The 23,851-nt window shown below is 36.3% G+C and overlaps 1 protein-coding gene across 13 annotated transcripts; it reads right to left on the reverse strand.

The window, feature by feature from the left end:
• Positions 1-1,694: 1,694 nt before the first annotated feature.
• On the reverse strand, positions 1,695-23,851 carry LOC103707296 (sucrose nonfermenting 4-like protein). Of its 13 annotated transcripts, none has more exons than XR_003385750.3 (15): positions 23,606-23,763; positions 22,767-23,405; positions 22,067-22,154; positions 21,383-21,568; positions 15,132-15,266; positions 14,954-15,013; positions 14,077-14,208; positions 11,132-11,266; positions 10,770-10,914; positions 10,465-10,635; positions 4,592-4,746; positions 3,595-3,658; positions 3,439-3,508; positions 2,101-2,218; positions 1,695-2,022 (listed from the first exon to the last, which is right to left on the reverse strand). XR_003385750.3 is itself a non-coding variant. In XM_089928026.1 (15 exons), the coding sequence occupies exons 4-15, from the start codon at positions 21,387-21,389 to the stop codon at positions 1,904-1,906; spliced, it is 1,176 nt and encodes a 391-aa protein (XP_089784152.1). In that variant the 5' UTR covers positions 21,390-21,568; positions 22,067-22,154; positions 22,767-23,405; positions 23,606-23,741; the 3' UTR covers positions 1,695-1,903. The 13 variants fall into 13 exon arrangements, 12 of the variants coding, with proteins under 12 accessions (XP_089784152.1, XP_089784153.1, XP_089784151.1 ...); XM_089928026.1 differs by lacking the exon at positions 4,592-4,746 and adding an exon at positions 17,150-17,211 and having other exon boundaries at positions 14,077-14,166; positions 23,606-23,741; XM_089928027.1 differs by lacking the exon at positions 4,592-4,746 and adding an exon at positions 17,150-17,211 and having other exon boundaries at positions 14,077-14,166; positions 23,569-23,707.

The raw sequence follows: 23,851 nt of genomic DNA on the forward strand, positions 1-23,851 counted from the left end.
TCAAGCTAATTATTGTTTCCTTTTTCATACAATCTAGTTGATGTATATGGATGCTATGGCGATGTCTATTAAACACCATAATATTGGGTATAATAATCGGCATACAATAAAAAAAAAGGCAAAACAAAAACCAGTATGAAAATAAAAAATAAAAAGACAACCCAGTAAATTAAGACATGTGTTATCATCTTCAAAATTTTTCTTCAGCAAAAGAAAGAAAGAAGGGGTGAAAAGGACTAATATGTAGGAATAAAATGGAACGGGCATAATTCAACATGATTTGTTTCCGCATTTAAACCTATATGGATACAGGTACAATAATAGCATTTAATAATATCCATATTTCATTTGCTTTCATCAAAGAAAAAAAAAAAGCGACAAACATAGGAGCACTAATATTTGATATATACCTAACTATTCAATTTTAGAGGATGAGCATTGATGTAATGATAAAGTTGTTTTATTATGACCATAGACTCAAAATATCGATATAGCTTCTCTGCATATGCGGATAAAACTGCATACATCTCGTAACGATAAAAATCTCATGCACCTAGTCACCATTTATTATATAAATATCAAATTTTATTTAAAATTTTATCTAATTTATAGCTCTCAAAAACTCCAATAAAAAATAAGTAACAATAAATGGCAGCATCTACTTGCTTTTTATTTATTCTTCTTCTCATACATTGATATTTTTATTTGATGGATTACATCCTAAATAGTCCTTTAATAGTCATTTTTTCCGAAGTATGCAATTTAGCAAAATTATTAGTGTCAACTTAAAAAAACCAAATGATTAATGTAAAACAATCATATCTTCACTTTTAACTACCAATTATATCCATGTTTGTCCATATCTAATTCAAATCCAAGTCCACTTAAAACAAGAACGAATACAAAATTTACCATCCAATTAATACCCATATATATTATATTCATTAAAAAAAGATTTTGGAGACGGATGCCCGGCCCTAACCAAGTCAGATTTGCTACCATGACCAAGACAATGCTCATTATTTTGCATTTACCAAGGTGAACGCCGAATCCGCAATCGTAGAAGTGCACATTTAGGTCCTCAGAAATAATAGCTGCTACCCGCGAAAGAGAATCAGAAACCGACAATTAAATGAGAACATAATAGATGCAGTTTTTTTTATGGCAGAACCCCCAGCCAAATCTATGTATACAACAGGAGGCAAGTTTCAGAATGCTCGGACAACAAGTGAAACTAGGTAATGGTAGAAGACCGAGAGAGAGAAAAAGAGATGATGCACCCATCAATGACCATAAATGTACTTTGCGGAGGCTGGTGAGTGGTGATGCACGAACGCTGTCTCCGTTACAAAAAGACTTGATCCAGCCTGATGCAAACTGAGAGTCTCAGACCCAGCTTGGCAAATAGGCCAAGTCCTGTTGCCACAGGGAAATTACTCGAGCTAGATTACGAGGGCTGCTCCCTTCTCTTGGCCCCAGACTCCGCGATGTATATGGAAGACGGTAGCTGCTGATCCCCTGAAGGGCATGACCTCGCCTGCCACTTTCACTTGCAGCACCTGAGTGACATCAAATTTGGCTCATCTCCCACTTTCTTATCTTCCCCACCTTTTTCCTCTTAATGGCATTCCTTTATTAGCACACATATCTTTGGATCTGTGGTCTAGTTAACCATCCAAGCCAGCAAAAGCACATACAGAAACAACAATTATGGAAAACCGGGTTGAAAGAAAATTCCTCATTTACAGACCATTTGTGGTCTTCTCAACAAACACCAGGCTCTAAACCAATGACGCCTATTAAATTAAAAGGAGGAAAAAAGAAAAAAGAAGAAGAAGAAATGATTCCATTTGCCCGATAGAGACGGTAGGCGAAGAATAACGTGCTCACAAGCCAGTATAAACTAGAAGTTACTTGTTGATACTTGAGGCCAACCAAGCAAGAATCTGAATACATCACTCAGAGAAATAATGCCTTCTACACGCTTGCTTCCAGCTTCCACAATGATAACACGCCGGATCCCTAAAATCAAGCAGCAGGAGGATACCAAGAATGAGATTGCAACTGAGAAACTTGAACTTTCTATAGACAAAATATTACCAGGATTTGCCAATCGCTCCATCACTTTCTGCAGAGTATCAGAACGAAGACACATCTGGCATCGCTGCCCGTTAAAGAATCCAAATGGAGCACTCACATCTTGTCCAAGTTGCAGTGCCTGAATTTACCAGAGACAAACGGAAATAGTTAAAATTTTCATTCATTTCAGGCATGGTTGGCAAGATGCCACCGTAGATTCAGAAGATAAAGAAAAGAAAGTCCTCTTTGGTGTTTTTGTTAAATTATTTTCTTCATACAACATGTTCTCTGGCATTTGTTGTGCAGAAGTTGAGAGCCACAAACAATGAGGTAAGGAAACCCAACACAGGAGGGTGGATGCAAAGGTTTACAAAGTACAGAAATTGGAAAACAGACCTAAATAAAATCCTAATCAAATTAAAACTAACATAATGTAATATGGGCTTAGATCTGGATCATTTAAAGAAAAGAAGACCTCTAAACTTTACACAAACTCAAGTATTTTTAATTGCTCACTTCAGTATTCAAATGACTGGTTAAAAACCAAATGACAAAATTTCATATGACATATTAGCAAGTCGACCGACCATCCAAAACAAGGGAACTTCACACCTGGAACTTAGTCTAACTGCCATTTGATGACTAGTCCTAAGCCATTTTATGTCCAGTCCCTCATGTCGATCGAACAGTTAGGCCTCTTTCTATATACCTGATTTATACACTAATTCACAGGCCAGGGACTAAACAAAAAATGGAATAACTTTTCCATCAACGAGGACCAAACATAAGATAACAGTCAATCTAGGTGCAGTTTTGCCCTATCGAAATGAACATAGATGGCTAATAACTTAGTAAAGTCACATGATTGGCCCTTTCTTCAGATGACATTTACAAAAAATATTAAACAAACAGAATAAAATGCCTAAAGAAACCCTTAGACCCCTATAGTTTCAGAAATGTCATGAGAGCTCCTCAGTTGTAGCCATACCCCTCTAAAACTACAAAGGGTATATGATCTAATTATTCTTGCACGAAAAATTTTCACCAGTCCATATATAGGTGGTACACCAGGACATGCAGTGTCGATTATAACAGTACAAGAACACCACCTACTTCAGTGAATTAACCAAGTGTAGAGAACTTGAAGGTGGCTGTCAAATAATTGTACCTTTCACTAGTGACACTTAACGCTACTACCACAAAATATCTATATGCTACGGAGCCTTAATATTGATGGCCTGGTAAAGAAAATACATTATAAAACCTGTTAAAAATTAACCACTTTATGGATAAGAAGTTAGAACCATCAACCAAATGCACTTCTCCCCAAGGTTAGACAAAAAGAATATCAGTCTTTACCTGGTGAATACTCATTTCATCAAGGTGAATATGTGAATAAGCTCTGTCTTTAGCCAAAGCTGTAATATCACTGTGCACAGCATAATAAAGGTTTTTTTTGGTTAAAAAAAGGAACTGAAGCATTCCATCCATACAATAAATTGAAGCATAAGATACCTTCTAGAATATGTATCCAGCAGAGAGTCATTGTCATCAACTATTGGTATTGAACTAACTCGAGCTGTGAAGGCAATCAATACAGTAGCATAAGTGCAAGATGCACAGCGGTGAGAACAAAACCATGAAACTTGCACAGAAATAAAGATGATCATGAATTTGGAAAACAGCAAAAACAAAAAAAAACAGTATCCTCGTGGCATATTAAAAAAAAATACTACATATTGCCTAATGACTTGTCACAAATTTGTATTTGCTTCCAAGTGATATACAATGGCTCATATTTCAGCCAAAAACATACATCCCTAAACATCAAGTTGACCTGCCAAGGAACTCAAAAGGATGCATTTATACAACAAACCAAATGAATTTTATGCAAATATGTTTCCAACTTCACAGGCATCTTTTTGAGTGATAATAGTCATGTTAAAATCTTCTCTAGGAAAAGGTGAGGATAATGATTTTGTAGTATCGTTTAAAGTATCAACTATCACACTTACAATGACCAGAGATTTGCTTGGTCTGAGATAGTGGCATGAGAAGATGAACAAAGTAGTTGAAGGATACATAAAAAGCTAAGCTAGATAAATTTTCTTAGTCTGAACAATTTATATATGCTCGTAGTGATGAACACATTTTTTAAATATTCAGTTACAATCGCATAAATGAAGTCATCTTCTTAAATTGGATTAAACATGAATCTCTTTGATGATAGACACAACCCAGAAAACATTATCGTTCAAGAAATTGCATTATAGTTTTACATAAATAAGGAAAAAGACTCTAAAGGTAGATTTTTTTAGGAAAAAAAAAAAGCAATAAGTTATCATACCAAGTAATCTAGACATATATGGTCATCTACCATGTAAAAGTTCTCCTGATGGCAGATCAGCAAATCAATTATCCACAGTAAAGCAAAAATGTAGAACATTTCCTTAAACAGCTGATCAATAACCTAAGATATAAAAATTGCAGAATAGGGACATGCTTATCACACCTTGCAGTAATTTGTTGATAAATAGAAACAGCCTCAAAACACAAGGAACATGCCCTTCCTCCATCTTTGCCTAGATTGCATTGTGTAATGCCTCCTTGTTGACATCTTCCATGTCATCGGAAGGAAATAGCACACAACACCTTTGCATTCTGTGACTAATCAGATGTTCCATGTACTTAGATTAGTTTAGCTGACTCCCTAAACTGGCACATGCAAATATCCCCTAAATCAGAAACCGTGGTGAAGTAGCATTCATGGAGGTGTCTTAGTTATATTAAGTCCGATGACTTTCTTATATTCATTATTAAATAAAAATCATAAAGTCTCTTTATCAACTCCATGCTTGTGAAATTAAATTTCTAATTGAATATATATAACATAACGGAAATACTATAAATGATATTGTCTTCAAAAAAACATAAGATGATTGCAAACGGTTTTAGCATATCATGTGCTTTAACATGTAAGATGTATCTTTCAAAAAGATACCCTATTGCTTGGAAAAACAGTTGCATGGTTACCAATGTATGTTTGTTAGCCAAATGGATCAACCCAACAGTTTCATAGAACCAACAAGGTTTTACAAAAAGTTAGGTCCTAGTTGCAAGCTCAGAGGACAGGTCCAGCACAATGGTTATTTGGAACTAGACCTGGATTTATGCTAGCCAAGGATGGGCTTTAACATTACTGCAATTCAAAGCTTTATAGACACAACTTAGTACCATTTCAGGCCCATTTTTCACCAGGAGTATAGGATGATATGATTTAAGACCGCATTAGATGAATTGTGCAAAAAATGATAACCCACCAAGCTGACAACCACCAGAACCCAAATCATTCTTGGCTGATGCATCAACCAAGTCTCTTCCTCTTGCATTCACCTCCAACCCCTCGATTTCCATGTCCACCTTTATAAAAGAGATATAAACCAAAAATTCTTGAGATGGGGCCACCTATTCCCTTTATCATAGTGTCATATATCCAGCAAATTGTCACATATCGTGACTTCTTTGGAAAATACTTAAGGCCCTGTTTGGGAGAGCTGTTGGCAGTAGAGCTGTTGGAAATAGAGCTGTCTGAAGTAGAGCTTTAATAAAAAACTGTTTGCTGTTTGGTAACTACATTTCTAAAGTGCTGTGGTACTTTAACATGTGTTTGGTAAATAAACTGAGAAAGTACTTTTGTATGACAAAATTACCATAAAGGACATTGCATAGTATTATACAACAAATCATAATAAAACATAACATATATTAATACATAATATACGATATAGTATAATATTACTGTAATGTAAAATAATATTATTATAATATAGTAATATGATATCGCATAGCATAGCATAATAGCAATATAATTATTAGAGTAAATTAATTTTCCATAATATAACATAATATTAAATTATTTAATATAACATATTAATGTATTATAATATAATGTAATATATATTATATTTATAGTATAATACAATAATAAAGATATACAATATTATAATTATTAGTATAAATTAATTTTCCATAATATAACATAATATTAAATTATTTAATATAACATATTAATGTATTATGATATAATATATTATAATATTATATTTATAGTATAATACAATAATAAAGGTATAAAATATTATAATTATTAGTGTAAAAAATTTAAATGTAGATTTATTTATTTATTTATTCATTAAAATATATTTATTTATTATCTTATTTATTTAGTCATTCATTCATTCATTTATATAAATATTTATTTATGCATTTATTTATTTATTTTTTTCTTTTCTTTTCTTTTTTTTCTTTTCTTTCCTTTTCTTTTCTTCTCTTTTTTTTCTTTGCTTTTCTTCTTTTTTTCCTTTTCTTTTTCTTTTCTTTTTTTCTTCTCTTCTTCTCCCTTCCTCTCCCCCATTCTCCTTTCTTCTCTTCCCACGCGGCCAACGGCGCCGGAAGCGGGCCAGACCACGGCGGCTGTGGGAGGGGGCCGAGCCGTGGCCGGCGGCGCCTGCGGCAGTCTTGGCGGCCGCGGCTGCCCCGTGGGAAGTGCTCTCCTCCTGCGAGGCCGACGGCGCCGGAAAGGTGCCGGGCCATGGCGGATGCGGGAGGGAGGCGGGTCGTGACCGCCGGCGGCCGCAGAAGGGGGAGTGCACCTCCTTCTTCTTCCTCTTCTTCGGCACCGCCCCACCGTGGGGACCTCCTTCTTCTTCGGCACCTCCCCTTCCGTGACGGGGACATCATGGCCGGTGGCGGCCGCGGGAAGAGGAAGACCACCCTTCTTCCTCTTCTTCGGCACCTCCCCACCGTGGGGGTGGGGGAGAGGGAGGGGATGCGGCGGCGAGGGAGGAGGGGGTGCGGCGGCGAGGGAGAGGGAGGGGGATTGGGTGGGAGAGGAACAGACGGTGAGAGGTTTTTGGGAGGGATTTTTTTTTAATTGGGGGTATTTTGGTTAAAAATACAGCTTTCCGACAAAGCTGAAAACAGCGTTTTCGGAAAGCTCCAAATTGGAGCTTCTCCCCAAAAGCTATTTTCAGCTTCCCGCAAAAGCTGAAACAGCTTTTCAAAAATTTTACCAAACACTATTTTTTATCGAAAAGTACTTTTGGAGGACCAGAAAATGTTTTTTGGCCCTCCAAAAGCTCCCCCAAACAGGGCCTAAATCTTCTTTCAGACAGTCCCTTTGATGCTCAATTTTATTTATCCCAGATCAAGCTCAAATCAGCTCATCTCAAAAGCATACCAATCAATTAGCAAAAACTTTATCTTATACATCTCAAAGTAGTTTAAGCCCATGTCAGGCAGATGTAAGGGAGTCTACAAACAACCCTGCCTTTTGACATACCAATGCAACATTAGAAGTAATAGCATGTACATATTGCCTATTAGTTCAGGGGACATGTCCATTTCATCCATGTGAACTAATTACATTAAAAAAACAAATTATCCTCAACCTATGCATAGCAGAACTAAAATATCAAAGCTTTTTTTTTAGTTGGATAAAACTGATTGCTTTAAAGTATCTATAGGTTCTCAATATAAATAAATGGCTCATATTATTGTATGCTTCCAGCAATACTACATACAATTTATTATATAGCTAATAAAGTTCAATAACATGTCATTATTTACAATCTATCACCAATGTAAAATCTCAAGCAGCCCACTAAAACTAGAAATTTCATCAGCAATGTTAAGAGTTTTGCCAAAACTGATTTGAGTTTTAGCAAGTCCAGGAAGCTTCAGCTAAAATTGATTCCATTCAGTCTAGCTCAGCTGAAACTAACACTGACACACATATACGCACAGGTGCATGCACACACGCACACACAGGAGAAAAACAATTAACTTTGCATTTCATATTTTTTCAGTGAAAACTTGCTCATGGACTATCGGTTGAGAGTTCACAGCCAGCCAGAAAGCAAGCACTGCCCTTTAACTTTTAGTATTTCTTATTTTTCGGTTAAATTTGCTCATGCACTAAAAGTTGAGCCTGCAAAGTATATTTTGCAAGGTAAATCTCAAAATTAAAGTTCCAGATAGATTTGAAAGCAATCCCTCATAAACATTTTGTTGGATTGGTAAATCAGTACAACGCAAGACTGTCAAAAGACTCAAAACCAAGGACAGCAGAATAGTCTCGAACCAGGCAATTCCGAGCAAGCGAAATTCGGACCGATACTGAGACGATTCGGCCGGTTAATCTGGTTCCAAACCAAAGTGTATTTTTATAGACACGCCTCTAGGTCCTTTCCCTCTCTCTCGATTCTTTACTCCCTCACTCCCACTCCCAATCTCTCAATCCTCCTCTCCCTCTCTCCCTCTCTTGATTCTCTTCTCTCGATCCTCATCTCCCCTCTCCCTTCTCTAGCGATGCTCAATGCTCCACAACGATGATGGCTTCATAACAATGATATTGGGTAGGGTTCATGTTCCGCAATAATGACAACTCCATGACTAGGGTTAGCATTTCATCGCCACTGCCGACGAGATATACCACTATCTCTCTCGATCTTCCTCCCCCCTCTCCCCACTCTAAATTCTCCATAATGACAAAGCTCTACGACGATTATGCTGACAAGGGTTAGGGTTCCACGATGACAATAACTCTGCAACTAGGGTTGGGGTTCCGTCGTCACTGTCACTATCGACGAGGTGCGCCTCTCCCGCCTCCCCCCCCCCCCCCTCTTCTCTCCCTCCCTCTCCCCCTTGGTCCTCCGATATTGGTTCCACGAAACTTGGTTGAAACCTTCCTCATCTTCACAAAGTATCACATGACATTTCAAATTCATGAATTATGACATCTCTACAAAAAAAAATTAAAAAATTGTTCTTCCAACAGGAATGCATAAATTTGGAGTATAAATTCTCATAAATAACATGTCAAAATTTCAAACTAGTGTTTAACATGTTTCTCTAACGGTCTAACCAGTACTAACATTCTAAATTTACTCAAGAGTTTTGTGTGTATTTTTGTAATGATCTTTAACAGCGTTAATAAACTTTCACATCACATGATATAGCCCAAGGCTCCAAAGAATACAATAAACTATAGATACATAGGAAACATTTGCAACTTATTTTAATTTTTTTATTTTCTTTTTAATTACTTTCATTTTCTGGGTAAGACTCTAAAACTTGGATCCAAACCACCAAATATTTTGAAACTGAAATTCATTAGGCTGCAAAAAAAAGTTAAACCTTTTCATGGCATCTTCCTTTCAAGGCAGTCATCCGACCTAATCATTGCTCCATCACGCATGCTTCTAATGTTTTCGACAAATCAAATAGGATAGTTTTCATTCTTGGACCACCAAACTGTCTCTATTTAAATTCTTTCATGAGTTTCATTTTAATCAACCAAACTGTCTCATCAATTTTCTAAAAAAAATTGTTAATAATCTAAAAGTACAGTCACAATAATTGACCTTCAACACATAACACAATTTTGTTTGCTGAGAACTCTGTTCATTGTAAATTCTTATTTTCTTATGATTGAGTTATATATTGTTTTACATACAAAAATGAAAGTATCTATCAGTTTCCATTCCTTAGTATAGTATAGTTGGAATCCTCTACCTAGGATAATGCACCTACTTCAGAGTCTTTCCGGAATCTCGAACCTACACCCACTTCTTAAGCACTTTCTTACTGAAAATGCTTCTAAAATATCCTTGCACCTACACCCACTCTTGATTATAATGGTGAATATGAAAGCAACAATATTGGGGTAATGCGGTCCCTTTGACAATTGATGAAATTGTTCCTAATAATCTTGCTTTAGGATAAGAGTCATTTTTAGTGTAAATAATGCGCTCTGTTTGGCTCCGCTATAATTGTCATTTCCAATTATGCTAGTTTATTGAGATCTTCCTAATTTACAAGTCATAGTTACAGTTACAAGTTCTGTCACTCATAGAAGATGCATAAGCCTGTAATAAAGGAAATATCTAAAACCGAAAAAAGAATGTCCAAGCCAGGATTGAGAGTTACACTGCTGGTGATTTTTGTGTAATAATTCTGAGAGGTTCTTAACATCAAAATAGCAATATCAGCCTGGTTATCATCTTTTCTGTTTGTCAACAATGTTGAACCACCCAACACATAGCATACAGGGAGTAAGAAAATAAAGAAACAAGAAGAAACAAAGAACAGAAATAATAGACAGAACACTTTACATACATTTATTTGCACAAGTGTATGGTGAATTTCAACTTTCACTTTTGGCCCAAGTAATGATGATGCATAAATATAAATAATTATATTTAATACTTATATTAAGCATCAAAATCCACCATAAAACAAATGGTAACTACAATGTATTTGTCAAGATTTAATTGCAATTAGTATTTAGTTCATTCAGTTACTAAGAATTAAAGAGAATTCCACCTTGCACTAACAGAGATAGAGCAGCACTAAGTGTTGCGTTTGGTCTCAACATTGCCAATGGTCTCCCATTTGGTTCCCCAATTTTGGGGACCCATGTGCCCAAAGGAATAGTACATATAGGTTGTTGCAAAACGGGCAAAGTAGAACAATGTTTAAAGTGCCTGCAAATACCTGAAATTAAGATCAAAGCTCTCATGATTACATCAATAATATGGGCTAAATGAAGCTTGAATATAAGTACCACAAAAGAAATTCCAACTATAAGTTCAAATGATCATGGGTAAGCAGGCTTGTATAAAGCTTACATTTTAATATTCCTGAGAGGGATGCAACATGCAGCAACTGAGAAAATGACCCATCCGATGATGATGAATGAATGATTGGAACAGTTGCAACCTCATTTTGCAAAATCTTCAAAGCTACATCTTTCAATGAATCATAGGGACCAGCCTACAGACACCAAGTACATTCAATATATAGATCTCAAGGTGACATTTAAAGATATGTATGAAAATATGGCAAAAAAAAAACATGCTAGATGTATTTAAAAAAAGTCATATTCAAAAGGCATTAGTGACTGCCACTGAATTGCAGCCAAACCATATCAAAGTTTGGGTAAGAAAGAAAGAGATCGACAGAAACAGAAAGAAATCTCATGGGAAGTTACATGGATTAGCTGCCTCCGAAATGTTCTTCCATGTGTATCCATTTGCCTATGGAATTGTTGTTTTGCCTCCTTCCAAGCAGATATTGTATGTGTTTCAAGCTCCTCTTCTGTTAGATTTGATCCATGATTACTGAGCTGCAATGAATAAAAGGTTACAGTAGTATTATACTTAAGAAAACATCTTCTGTCAGATTTGATCCATGATTACTGAGCTGCAATGAATAAAAGGTTACAGTAGTATTATACTTAAGAAAACATAAAAAAGATTGTTTACAAAAATAATGGGTCAAGAAAAAGAAAAAGAAGAGGAAGAAAAAGTCAATGAAACATAAAAGAGAAGAAAAGAATGTCCACAAAACTACACATCCAATCACAACGAATTAATATAGTAGCATGGTAGCTCATACTAGATGGGCAACATACATCAGAACAAAATACAACTGAAATAATCGAAACATGCATGCCAAACAGGAAGAAGCATAATATGGCCAGGTTGAAGAACACAATGCAAAACAAGAACAGGAAATAAAGATAGTTGTTGGCAACTTAGCAGATCAAAATTTTCACACTATAATCATTTCTTAGTATTTAAGTTTCTATTTCTGATTATATACATAATAATCATTGAAACGAACTTTTTTATATGATGGATTATTTATGACCAAATAATTTCAGTTTACTATGTCGCTGAAATGGCGCCTCGCACCAAAAGGTTAAATCGTGAGAAGATCTTATCAATCAAAAAAAATATATCTCAACTATACCGTTCAAATAAATTTATAAATACCACATGCAGTCCAAAATTACGACAATTACAATATCTTTAAGAATCTACATAACAAAACAAACTTCCACATATAATCTTTCGCATATTTTCAATTTGAGTAAAAATAAATGTTTGGTAACTTGGTTAAATTAGATTAACAACTTTAACAAGATCAAAATGGTTTAACAAATCTTTTCATATGAATTTATTCTAACCAAGTTAATTTATTTTCCCCATTTTATGGGAACAGGCCAAAATTTTGAGGATCAATTGGCACAATAACAGAGTAGAAGCAGCAGTTGCAGGCTCAGGTGCTGCTGTATCTATATTCCCATCTAGGGTTGGTGGCGCTGGTGGAAAGCATGGTTGACAATAATCGAAGCAATAAGATGTCTCACTTGGGCCTCTATGGCACGACCAATCGATAGAAATTCTCCAAAATTTCACCTTCGTCACATATTCCATATATCACACTATTGGTAATAGAAAGACTAAACAGAAAGAGAACTAAGAAACGATTTGAAGCAAAAAAGAAAAAGATCAAATCCTAGCACATTTTTTTGAGATAGCTACCCCATTTTTTTAATATGGTACTTTAACAACGGTACCAATTGGCAAGCCATTTGTGAACAACTTATATTTGACTCAGTAAAACATCAGTTAACTAGCAACCAAGCCAAGCTTGAGCCAAGAATCTAAGCTCGAAAAAGCTTTTAAGGTGAGCTTGAGCAATGGCCACCTCAGCAATATAAAGTTCTCTTCTCTATATTAGCATCATGTTGGACAATATATATTTCAATTGTCTGCCAATCTATTTCTTTATGATTTAGAAACATTTCAGGCACTAACTTGAGGTTTACAACCAATTAACAACAAGAAATGGAAGGGGAGTACCTTGGAACTATGTGTGCAGATCTATTAGTCTACTAGCTGAGATCTTCCTCCAAAGATCCATATGAAATATGGAACTACAAAGTGAATGGTGGAGTCTTCACCCCAAAATATCCTACCTACAGTTCTGCAGCTGCTTTTAGATCTCTCCAAAATCTCACTCTAGCACCTGCTTTCAAGGTGCTGTGAACCTTGAACCAAGGTTCGCCATCTTGATATCAGACCCTATACCAATACCATGCTGCTAAGTGTTGGTATGCCCGGTACATGGTTGGTTCAGTATACCGAGAATCGGTATACCACCCCTACCGAATCTTGGTCCAGTACGGTATGCGGGTACGAGGTGGTACACACCAGTACAACGAACCTTGCTTTGAACTGTTTTGACAGCTCCATATAATCCACTCCAATACCCTAATCCGCTCCCACATCCACTCTCGATCATGTAACTCGAAATGGAGTATTTGATGTGCCATTTCTGAGAAGCACATTCATGGCATGAAACTAATCAAGCCAAGCTCAAGCTTGGAAATTGGGGACACTCTAGCACCATTTTTTTCCCAGACAAAAGTTGAACCAAGTTGAAAGAACTGAACATGAATGGGGACAGCTATGAATGATGTATGAGCTTTATTACAATAGCATTAATGAACATCTAATTGTTTTACATTAATAGAATTATTTTACAGCATCAATCAGTCCATTCAAAAAGAGTTTAACTAATCTGATTAAAAAAAAAAGCGCAAGAATATATATCATGTAAAATGAAAGTCAAGATTGCAGTCTGATCCGATCGGTCTTGACACAGCTTATAAAGTCAACCTGACCCTTATTCCTAAAAATAGGCTTCATTAACCTTTTATTTACTCACTTTTTGGGAATGCAAAAACTAGCTGTATTATCTTCCACATCACTTTCTTAACTTCAAGGATACAATCCATTGAAAGATTATGCTGCACATTTTATAATTTAAGTGCCAATGCAGGAGAATCATGCAGTAGACAAGCCACCACCAATTTTAGAACAATGAAGAAGGTAAAGAATAGCCAGCCATATCATCCAAGCAACAAGGAACAGACACAAAGGAATCCTTTCTAAGTGAGCACATTCCATAAATTGGAACAGCTCTATACAGAAAGAATTACTTTATTTAAGCAAATCAAGCCAATGCATGATTCAAACAGTCAGTATGACTGAAGAAGCAACTATGACTAACAATTTTCCTGAAATGAAGAATGATATGATCTTGGGCAAGAATAAAACCACCAAGAAATAATTCCATACACACCTCTTGCAGAATTAATATGAAGTCCAGCGCACTGAGTACTCCAACAAATTGCCCCCGGTATGAGTTCCATAAAGGAGCAACAGGAATTCCCTGTAGACAATTTGATTTCAGATAGCAAGAATAGATGACTACCTGACAAAAGCCATTGATCAATAAATAAGTAGAAGGTATACATCAAATTTATAGTTTGTCAACTGTGGAAAAAATAACTATATCCAGTGTTAATGGATTCAGATTGCCAACGTGTCTTGTAAATGTGTTGCCAAGATGTCAAATGAACTTCAATCATGGGCTCCCTGAATCTAAGTCACTAATTGATTGGACAGGCACTGAGAGGACTCAACAATCCCCAAGAAAGCTCTATATCAGTCTCTCCAGAGTTTCTTAAAGATCATGTTGCAAGCTCATGTGTCAATCTGCAGTTAGGAGTTAAAATTTTCTCCCTAGAAACTTGACAAGATTATTTTTTTATATCCACTAACCAAGATAATGCACATTTTTTTTCATAACATTGTGGTAAATTATTATTTCAGAATTATGTTATGATTATTATGAACTAAAGATATCAAACATATGTTCAACAGAACATGAGTGTATTAGATCATTGCATTTTGCAAATTTAAGTGCCTCACAACCTATAAAAAAATGAATGCGCAAAAACAACGCTTCTTTTGTCAATGAGAAAAATATCAAAGAGTGAAAACATCCCATCAGTTTTTACTATCGAACAGTTTTGCAGGACATAGAAATAAATACAATAAGGCATAATGATTGGATAAAGAAAGAAGGAACACAGAGTAACCTTTTCGAGGTATGATAATATGATATATTCCAAAGGTAACTCTTAATCAATTCCATCCTTTAAGACTATAGGTACCTGCTCATAGAGGATATGAAAAGCTTGCTTGACAGGCAAATTAACATCAAGAGCAATGACCTGAAATCACATGTGCACTTTCATCAGAAGACTGAAGAATGTCAGCAACATTACAGTAAAAAATAATGAGAGAATTTATTGAGACAATGTTAATGGCTAATCATGAAACCAATTATACCTTTCCTGACTCCGGAAGCAATTCATAAGCAGTAAACATGGACAAGAATGAAGAAATACGATGGCGAGAGACCTCTATATCAGCCTCTGAAATCCTCAAAGTTGCCTCCTGCAGGGCAGCACCTGATGATGTGGCCTATTTGGCATAACAGAATTGGCAACAGAGAAAAGATTAGGACAGTGAAACCAATTATATATCAAGCCACTAATATCAAATTCTGCTGACTCAGCTCCATCTACTTATTTTTGCTGGTTATATAATGATATCTAAAATATATAAATGGAAAAAAAAAAGAATATTAAAGATTTCCCTTCTAGTTTCAACCTGAGAGTATCAAGACCGCTGGTTGGGCATCTTTCTTCTTTCACCGGTGACAATAACTAATAAGAATTCAAGAATGCAAGAAACCCCTCATAGTCCCCAAAGAAAACGAAGGGCTAGAAAAACTAGAATCAATTTAAGGCTAAACTATTTATTTTCAATTATTTTTACTACAATATTTAGTGTTTAAGGTTCCATGAAAGTACAAATATTACTTTTGTTAGTATATCTCTGTTTTTTTTAGTTAGGTGGGTAATCTCAAGGGGGTAGAGTTTTAGGTCATTTAAGAGTCCTATTACGAGTCAAATTATGTCGTCCAAAATTCATTATAGAAAAGTTAAGAGTCCTTTTAGGATTACAAAAAAGAAAAAAATGGAGCTGTTTAGAAATTTATAACTAGGGGCCCATGGGAAGTGACAATTTTCTATCACTAATAAAGTATTTTTTGAATTAAATTAGTGCTCCTGTGGAGAGTTTCCCTCGACTTGTCTCTCCTCTTTTCTCTCAACTTCCTCCCTTCTCTGATTTCCCTTCCTCCTAAGTCCTAATATTTTTCTCTTTCAAATTGATCTTTTCTGCAGCAATTTTTTACTATTTGTATAAGAAAAATAAACAAGAAATGTCAAACAGCTTCTTCTCAAGCAGGGGATTCAATAAGAGTGGATTCTGGGCATCTGGCATTTGTTTGAAGCACAAAAAAAAAAAAGCAAAATTTTTAACAGCCCTAATTTTTAAAGGAGTGGCAATGATAACTTAAGTAGCCATACTAAAAGAAGCCACCAGCCAAAATACCTAGGGGACCAGACAGTAAGATCCCTTGACCATGTTGGTGGGCAAGGTAGTGAATGATATAAAGAATGAAGACAGCAAAAGAAAGAGAGCAGGGGAGAAAAAGGGGAAAAAACAAAAGCAAGAATAAGAATAAGATAAGGGGGGAAAAGAAGGAAAAAGAGAGAAAGGGGAGGGAAAAAGCATAAAGAGTTGGAAAATGATGATGAGTAAAGGAAGAGAGTTACAGGTCATGATTTGTATTAGCTTAAAGTACCTTAGAGCTCACATCAAAATGTACTGTCTCAAAAATTAGTTGGGCAGCCATCTAGGCATTTTAGAGACTGGCTGCTTCTGCTTGGACCATGCATGACCTACCACACAACTTCTCCTCATGAAAGCACCCAGGTAGATTAGAACATTCTTCAAGCATAAAAGGTCAGTCAGCTTAAGGCATGGATAGCACAGATCAAGCAATGTATGCTAAAGGCCGGGGAATTTATTTTCCAGGTTAAGATTATTATTTGGATTAATCAGATGATTTCCTTAAATGAAGTATGGAGAAGAAAAGGGATAAGGAGAGGGAGGTTGCAATTCACAATGGCAAAGAGAGAAAGAGAGAGGAGCTGAGAAGAGGATAACCAGCAGCTCTCACCAACCAATAAATAGACAAAAGACAGGACAACCAGTGCATCCTGCCCATAATTTTTCCCCTTTTTTTTCTCTCCCCCCCCCTTCTCTCTCTCTCTCTCTCTCTAAACTACTACTTTTTTCCCTCCTTTATTCTTCTTCTTCTTGCAGCTCTTCATTGGACATCTTCCCACAAACACAAACACCTGGCCACTTCGAGAAATCCACCTTTTGTTTTTTGGACAATGTTAACTTGGAAGCTGAAGAAGTCAAATTTGCTAATATTAACTTACACATACCCATGGTTGTGACAGGCAGTCCCTATTCCATAATTCCATCAAATTGTAGCCAACTCCATCACCTAAGCATATATTAAGCACACATATTATCTAAATAAAATCATTTTATCCTTAAAATTAAACATACATTTTCAGATACTTAAGATACACACTCTAGAGTATTTACTTAAGCATATCTGTTTATTTTAGAGTTTGGACAGCCTTTTCCAGGGAGAAAGTATGTGGCAACCCCTAGAATAGACTTCGTTGTGATAGGAGATGAATAAAATACACGAATAAGGATGAGCATAAGGTTATCATGCACCCAAAGGTTCATTAGTACTCTCCCAAGGGAATTTTATTTTTTATTACATATTCACAAGAATCACAACTAAACATTCATGTTACTCAACAATCATTCGCTATGGATATGTATATATACCACATGCAAATTAAGTATGTTATGAGTTTGCTCGGTAATATCCATGTACTCTGTATTCACATGGAAGGGCTAAATTCATGAAAAAGTATCCTTTTTTTACTAGATACGACTAGCAATTCCTATTTATTTGTTATATAGAGTTGACCGTGGATCAATTCCCTTTCATTTGGAAGATTGAATATAACAATAATTTAGAGTGTCATGCAAACTTACCCAAAACACATACAGAGCCCGGGGCATCCCATTCAATCGGATTGGAATGATAGTTTCTCATTCTCAATATGTAAAATGAAAAGTTTGATCAAGTCAGCAAATTGTGGTACACTAGGCCTTCTAATTAAGAGTTTTATCTAAAAGATTCACAAAATAACTAGGACATTTCAAATACCACACGAGTCATTGGACATGCTAGTTTGGTGTACCCAATTTGATTCTTTGTATCATAGAATCAACAAATTCCATTCCGCATTGTTCACAAAATTCACGGTCTTCTTTTTCAACTCCGATCACTAGATAATTTCCACATGCACAAATTCTACCTTTATGGGTCCAAATATCACAAAACAATCCATCTTTTTCTGGTCTATTGGTTTTATAACAAAACGTACAAACCTCTCAGGTCTCCATTAGGTAGGATTTTGTTGGTTGAGGACCTTATTTGTTGAGGAGAAACTGGCCCAATTCAAAGTTGTTGATGTTTATATTGGTTGTTCATCAATTAGAAATTCTGAATCATTCATATCAAGCTTCCTTCATATTAATCTAAAAGTTCACAAATACAAGGAAATGATTCAGTTCTAGAGTCAAATTCGTAGTTCTCAAATAAGCAATCGAAAAGATTCTGGAGCAGCCCTCAAGTACAATTCCTTCAACGATCGTAGCACCAAGTACTTCTTCACAAGCATTACTATGATTAGATTCATAATTAGGTATCTCTTGTAAAATACAAGCAACACCAAATTCCTCTAGAGCCCAAACTTCCATATCTCCTCCTCGTAGTCCACCTCGGCTGGCCCTTCCTTCAAGAAGGAGAATATCCTGAGTATGAAGTTCGACAAATAAATGCACATCGAGGTGCGGTTGAGGAACAAGGGGACCTTCTCTAGCATAGGATGTCAGATAGTAAGGGGCTTGCGCTAGCATTGAAGTGGCACCTTTTGTTTAGCTCTCATTGGGAAAGGGATTAGCAGCATTCCATGCCTAAAGACATACTTAACTTGCAAATGCACATGTACACAAGCATGCATAGGGCTACTAGTAATTGGGTTGGAACGGGTTGAGTCAGATACGGATCCAGTCAAATGTTTGTCAACCTGAACCCAACTTGTTCATTAAATGTGTCAAAAATCCACAATCAACTCAACCTTTTTACTAAATAGATAACCTAACCTGACCCACATAGCCTATTTCATAAACAGGTCAAATTGGGTTAAACAGGTTAAATGGGTTTTAAATGAATTAAATGGATCTTTAAATGCTTTAAGCATGTCGTGTAGGTCTTAAACAGCATGGGTCATGATCTGACCCAGCTCTTAAATAAGTCAAAACAGGTTAAACAGTCTATAGCTCCAAACTTAAACCCAACCCATTTAATGAATGAGTTAAGTTAGGCCAACCTGTTTTTGACCTTGACTTGTTTATATCAAACCTGAATTTGCTTAAGCCGAGTCAGTTGCGATCGAGTTGATGGGTCGGGTCATAAAGTATCAATCTACACAAACATACAGGCATGCATCTATAGGAATTACATATAAAGTTACTAAAATATGTGTTACTTATTATTAATTATGTACTAATATGTTGCTAAAGTTGACATCTGAGTGCATATATTATGTCCCTATGTCTATAAACTACAAAATCTAACAACTACATCAAAGTTTTTTAAACCTATCCAGCCATCTAAGATGACTCCTTAAACAACAACACTGGATCCTAGCACAAATTCATAAAGCTTAACCATCCAAAAACCAATTGACTATTCAAGTTTTGCCCCATATCTTTCACTGAAATATTTAACCATTTTTTCCCGCACAATCATTAACTGTGACATTTTTGCAAGCCTCATCACACATTTCCTAAACCATTATTCTTTAAAAAGACTATCTATGGTTCACAAATTAGAAAAGAAACATTATTTTCTGAAGGACAAAGTATTCAAACAATCTTTTCAATTTGAAAATCACCAAGATAAAGAAAAGCATCTAAAGAAATACTTTTCACAAGTTTTCAAGACCCGGTCTTGATATTGACTGGAGACCAAGTTCATATGATACCAACACACCCTCATGTTGACACAAGATATACTTCAACATCCTAATACCATCCATGGGCCTTTTCCCCCCTTGCTTTATGATTTTTTACAGTTGTTATGCCTTGTCCAGGGATTGTTTAGGTCATATATTAGGGCTAGGTGAGTGTTAAGGTGCATGATTGGGTTTTACGTTATATATTTAGTCAGGGTTTGTTTACATTCTCTTTCTCCCCACTTGTTCCCTGCTTTCTCCATTCAAACACCAGCAATGGAGAAAAAGAAAAAAAAGAGAAGAAGAAAAAGGAACGGTGCCTTTTTGACTGTGTCCGGGTTTGTATAAAATAAGATTAGCTAGTATCTATCATGTACAACTTGGTGCCTATTGTTGCCAACTAGGTCAACCCCCTTCTAATAGGATTGAGGTCTCAAGTGCATCCCAAGATCGGTTACTCACCACTCAGATCCAAGACAGCAAATACGAACTGAGACCAACTAGGTCCTCAATCCATAACCTTTCATATTTACTTGAGAATAGAGGCATTGACATCTTTAACCATATAACCAAATCTCCATAGGTGCCATCGAGTATGAACAACATTCGATCATAAAGCATCTAATTAGGTGTCAGAGAAAACAGAACCTTCTAGTAGGTGCACATTGTACACCATACCCCATGCCTAATGCACAATAACGAAGGTATTGTTTCACATGTGCATAAATTAGTAAAGCCTCTCTAATTGATAACTTAATCAATATCGGCATATGACAAAATTAAGAGAGTCATTCCAAGTTTTTAAAATTTTGACCACCAAAACTGCTCAAGTTCTGACAGTTTCAGCTACTTTTAATGACTTTTAGCCAAACTATACCAGTTTTCACTGAAATTAACATATGCAAGACTAAACCCTGTTGTTAGCTTAGGTCTCCATTTTTCTCCTTGTGTGCTTCCTAATAGCTGTTGAATCAAGCCTTTTTGAAGCCTATTCACAACTCTAATTGCTAAGTCTATGTTTGATTTGGGAACAAGAAAATTGGAATAGGATAGTTGTGCCTCATGGAATCGGTTATTCCACTCTTTTTTATTTCTTTTTCACAACAATTTCTAGATAAACTCAAACCTGAGGATGTTTTTGTGCATAAAAACAAAGGAAGCAGGTACAGATGAGGGCTTCATGCTAGGCATAGCTTCTGACCACTTTTATCCTCGGAATAATTATGCCTGGCATCAGCAGCTTTCACTAGAATACATTCCAGACCTCCTGCCTGCTTCCTTCCCAAACAAAATGCAACCAAGTGTTATTAAATGGAAGGAAATTTTTTAGGATTGCGGTGTCAGGTTGTCAAGGATACAATATTTAGAAAAAAAAACATATTAATGTTTTAAATTCATACGTGCATATAAAAGTGTTTATCTACAACAATATGAATAAAGTTATACAAGTTGACAGCATCTGTAAATTTTTATGCCAGATGTACATACTTATGCACATCTATGTACATGACTGACATAAATGTATGCCATCTAAAGAGCATTAGTCACAAAAGCTGATTGTCAACTTACTGCACATTGGAAGGTTTCGTAGTCTACATCCATGTTCATTCTGCTGCCGGGTGTCTCAGGGCTCAAGACTGCAGGCATAAGATCAGGTCCCTGAGTAAGAAGCAACGTGTTCACTATCCCATAATTCCCCACCACATAAGGTTGCCGTTCATCATGCCGCCATTCCCCATCAACATAGAACTTATACTGCATATGAAGGGGCATGAAGAAAATAAGCCAAAGGCCCAAAAGAAACAGATGGAATATTAACACATTCAGAGGCATGACATAATTACACATTGTTCTTTAAATGGATGTGGACATATACCAATGTGATGTGATGCTCTGGGTGTCCACATATCTGCATAAATATCCGCATGTGGTGCTTTTTTTCATGGACAGGTGTTTTACTGTTTTCATGTAATAATTCAGACCTTAGTACTTGTGCAGTGTAAAGCAAATATTTTGACCTTGGATCTTAGATCTTAGACATTTTCAATTGTGATTGTGAAGAAGGTAGCCATGTTTTGAGTATTCTATGAATCATCTTTAAAAAAATAAAAAATCATATCCAACCAGTAACTCAATTAGAAAGAGAATAAATAGTTTGTACATGTTATATAATTAAAAAAATGACATGGATGATGCTAACAAAATCAAGAATCAGAAACCTAGCATTCATAAGTATAAGAACCAGAATCTGACCTGGTGAATGCCGGGTGCCAAGTTCCATATAGTTTGAAATACAGAAGGACAACCTTCTACAGGGGACATTGGTATAAGGTCAGTCCACCTGAGACAGATAATTCAACAATAGGCAGATCAGTTAAAAAATAAGGATGCCAGAGTTAAATAGAGGCTGATACATCTACCCAACTCTAAAATGTAGAAAGTCACCATATGATGAAAACATAACTTTAATCTTGTAAACGAGTATCAACGAAACAGCAGGTTTAATCTATAGCTAGTCAGAAGCAACACATACATGAGCATGTGCCTAAACTTCCATACAAACACACACATGCATGAGTGCATCCCTTATATGATGAATAGTTTGGTATCAATTTACAAGATTATGGTCGTGCTACTTTCGCACTAACTTCTATCAGTGGCCTACACCAGGTATTTGATGAGGACCCTCCCTGAAATTCCTATTCCACTAGATTATAAACTCCTAGCACTCTATATCCTTAGATTAACCTTCAACAGTTCTAGCATTGATAAGTACCATTGTAACATTTAAAGGATACTAAATCTAATGTAACATGTCATTGGAAAAAAAGTAGCAAAAAGAAAAAACCTTTCTTCAACAAATATTAGAAAATTAGCTTTAATAACAAATATAAACATACCAAAGAACACATTATGCACAAGAGGGAATGGGTGGGAAATGATTGAATCTGACCTTGTGAACGTTCCGGTCAGGAGGACCCTTCTCCCCCCATATGGCCACACAAACCGCGTTGGAACTGCCACCCCGCCTGAGACTCCAGTTGCATCTTTTGAAGGATTTGTCCCGGGTGAAAACATTTCTCAGAATCTTCCAACAAGAACTACCCAGTAAACAGTGCCCGAAAATATTCTTCTGTTGCGTCTGGTTTCTTCCGGAAAACAAAAGTATTAGCCCTCTCGAACAACCATCTCCTACCCCAATACTTCTCCTCAACACAAAACCTCATGGAAACTAAGGATCGAATGGAGCATGTTCCGTTGCACCAAAAATCCCCCAAGGAAATAAAACCCCCCAGCCCTGATTTGAGCTTCTTCCTGCAACGGGATCCTCCACAGCATCGCAGAGGACCCCTCAGTGATCACGCATTCCAAGCCAGAAGATTACCAGAACCCAAAAGATGCAAAGAATCACCTATTAATCCCCGCAATAATGCCACCTTTCGCACCCAAATGCCGCTCCTTTCGACTGATGAATTGAAAAAAAGCCAAACTCTACAATTCCCCCAGAGCAACTACCTTGGGATCCAAAACATCGAACCCTAAGATCTTCTCGATCCTAATCGGAAACCCTCATCAACAGTGTCTGCAATCTCTAGAATCAAGAATTAAAGGTCAGAAATAATATTAAAAATTCGACGGTAACTGTGCCCGCGAAGATTAATTAGACAAAGAAACGCAAGCCTATTTTTCAGGAAAAATTAAGAAAAAATAAATTGAGAAAGCAAAATGACCAGAGATCAAATTGAAACCCTAACCCTTGTGGAGACTGGTAAAGGAACCCAGAAATCTTACGGGCATTGTTTTGAAATTTCGGAAGGAAAAGGAGTAGAGAAAAGGGGAGAAGAAGAGAGGAAGAGAGCGAGCGAACGCCGGGCGAACGAGCGAACGACGGGCGAGAGAGGGGGAGGAAATAGGAAACTAAGAAAATGATAATATTCAGAATTTTTCTCGTTTATTTATTTCGAGGTATGAAGAGAAATTAGGGCTAAAACGGGTCGAATCCGATTCGAACAAAGATCATGGTAGCTAACCAAATGT

The sequence above is a fragment of the Phoenix dactylifera genome, chromosome 17 (assembly GCF_051530095.1).
Source record: "Phoenix dactylifera cultivar Ajwa chromosome 17, Ajwa_hap1_PhDact_Kaust_v1.1, whole genome shotgun sequence".
NCBI lineage: Eukaryota > Viridiplantae > Streptophyta > Magnoliopsida > Arecales > Arecaceae > Phoenix > Phoenix dactylifera.

Bases quoted from the DNA above. Each gene is read 5' to 3' on its own strand.
- LOC103707296 (XM_026804738.3), bottom strand. From the start codon at position 22,891: ATGTTTTCACCCGGGACAAATCCTTCAAAAGATGCAACTGGAGTCTCA. The intron at 21,569-22,066 runs GTCAGATTCTGG...CTTCATATGCAG, and splicing joins TGGCACCCGGCATTCACCAG to TATAAGTTCTATGTTGATGG. The intron at 3,509-3,594 runs GTATCTTATGCT...TGCTGTGCACAG, and splicing joins CTGGATACATATTCTAGAAG to TGATATTACAGCTTTGGCTA.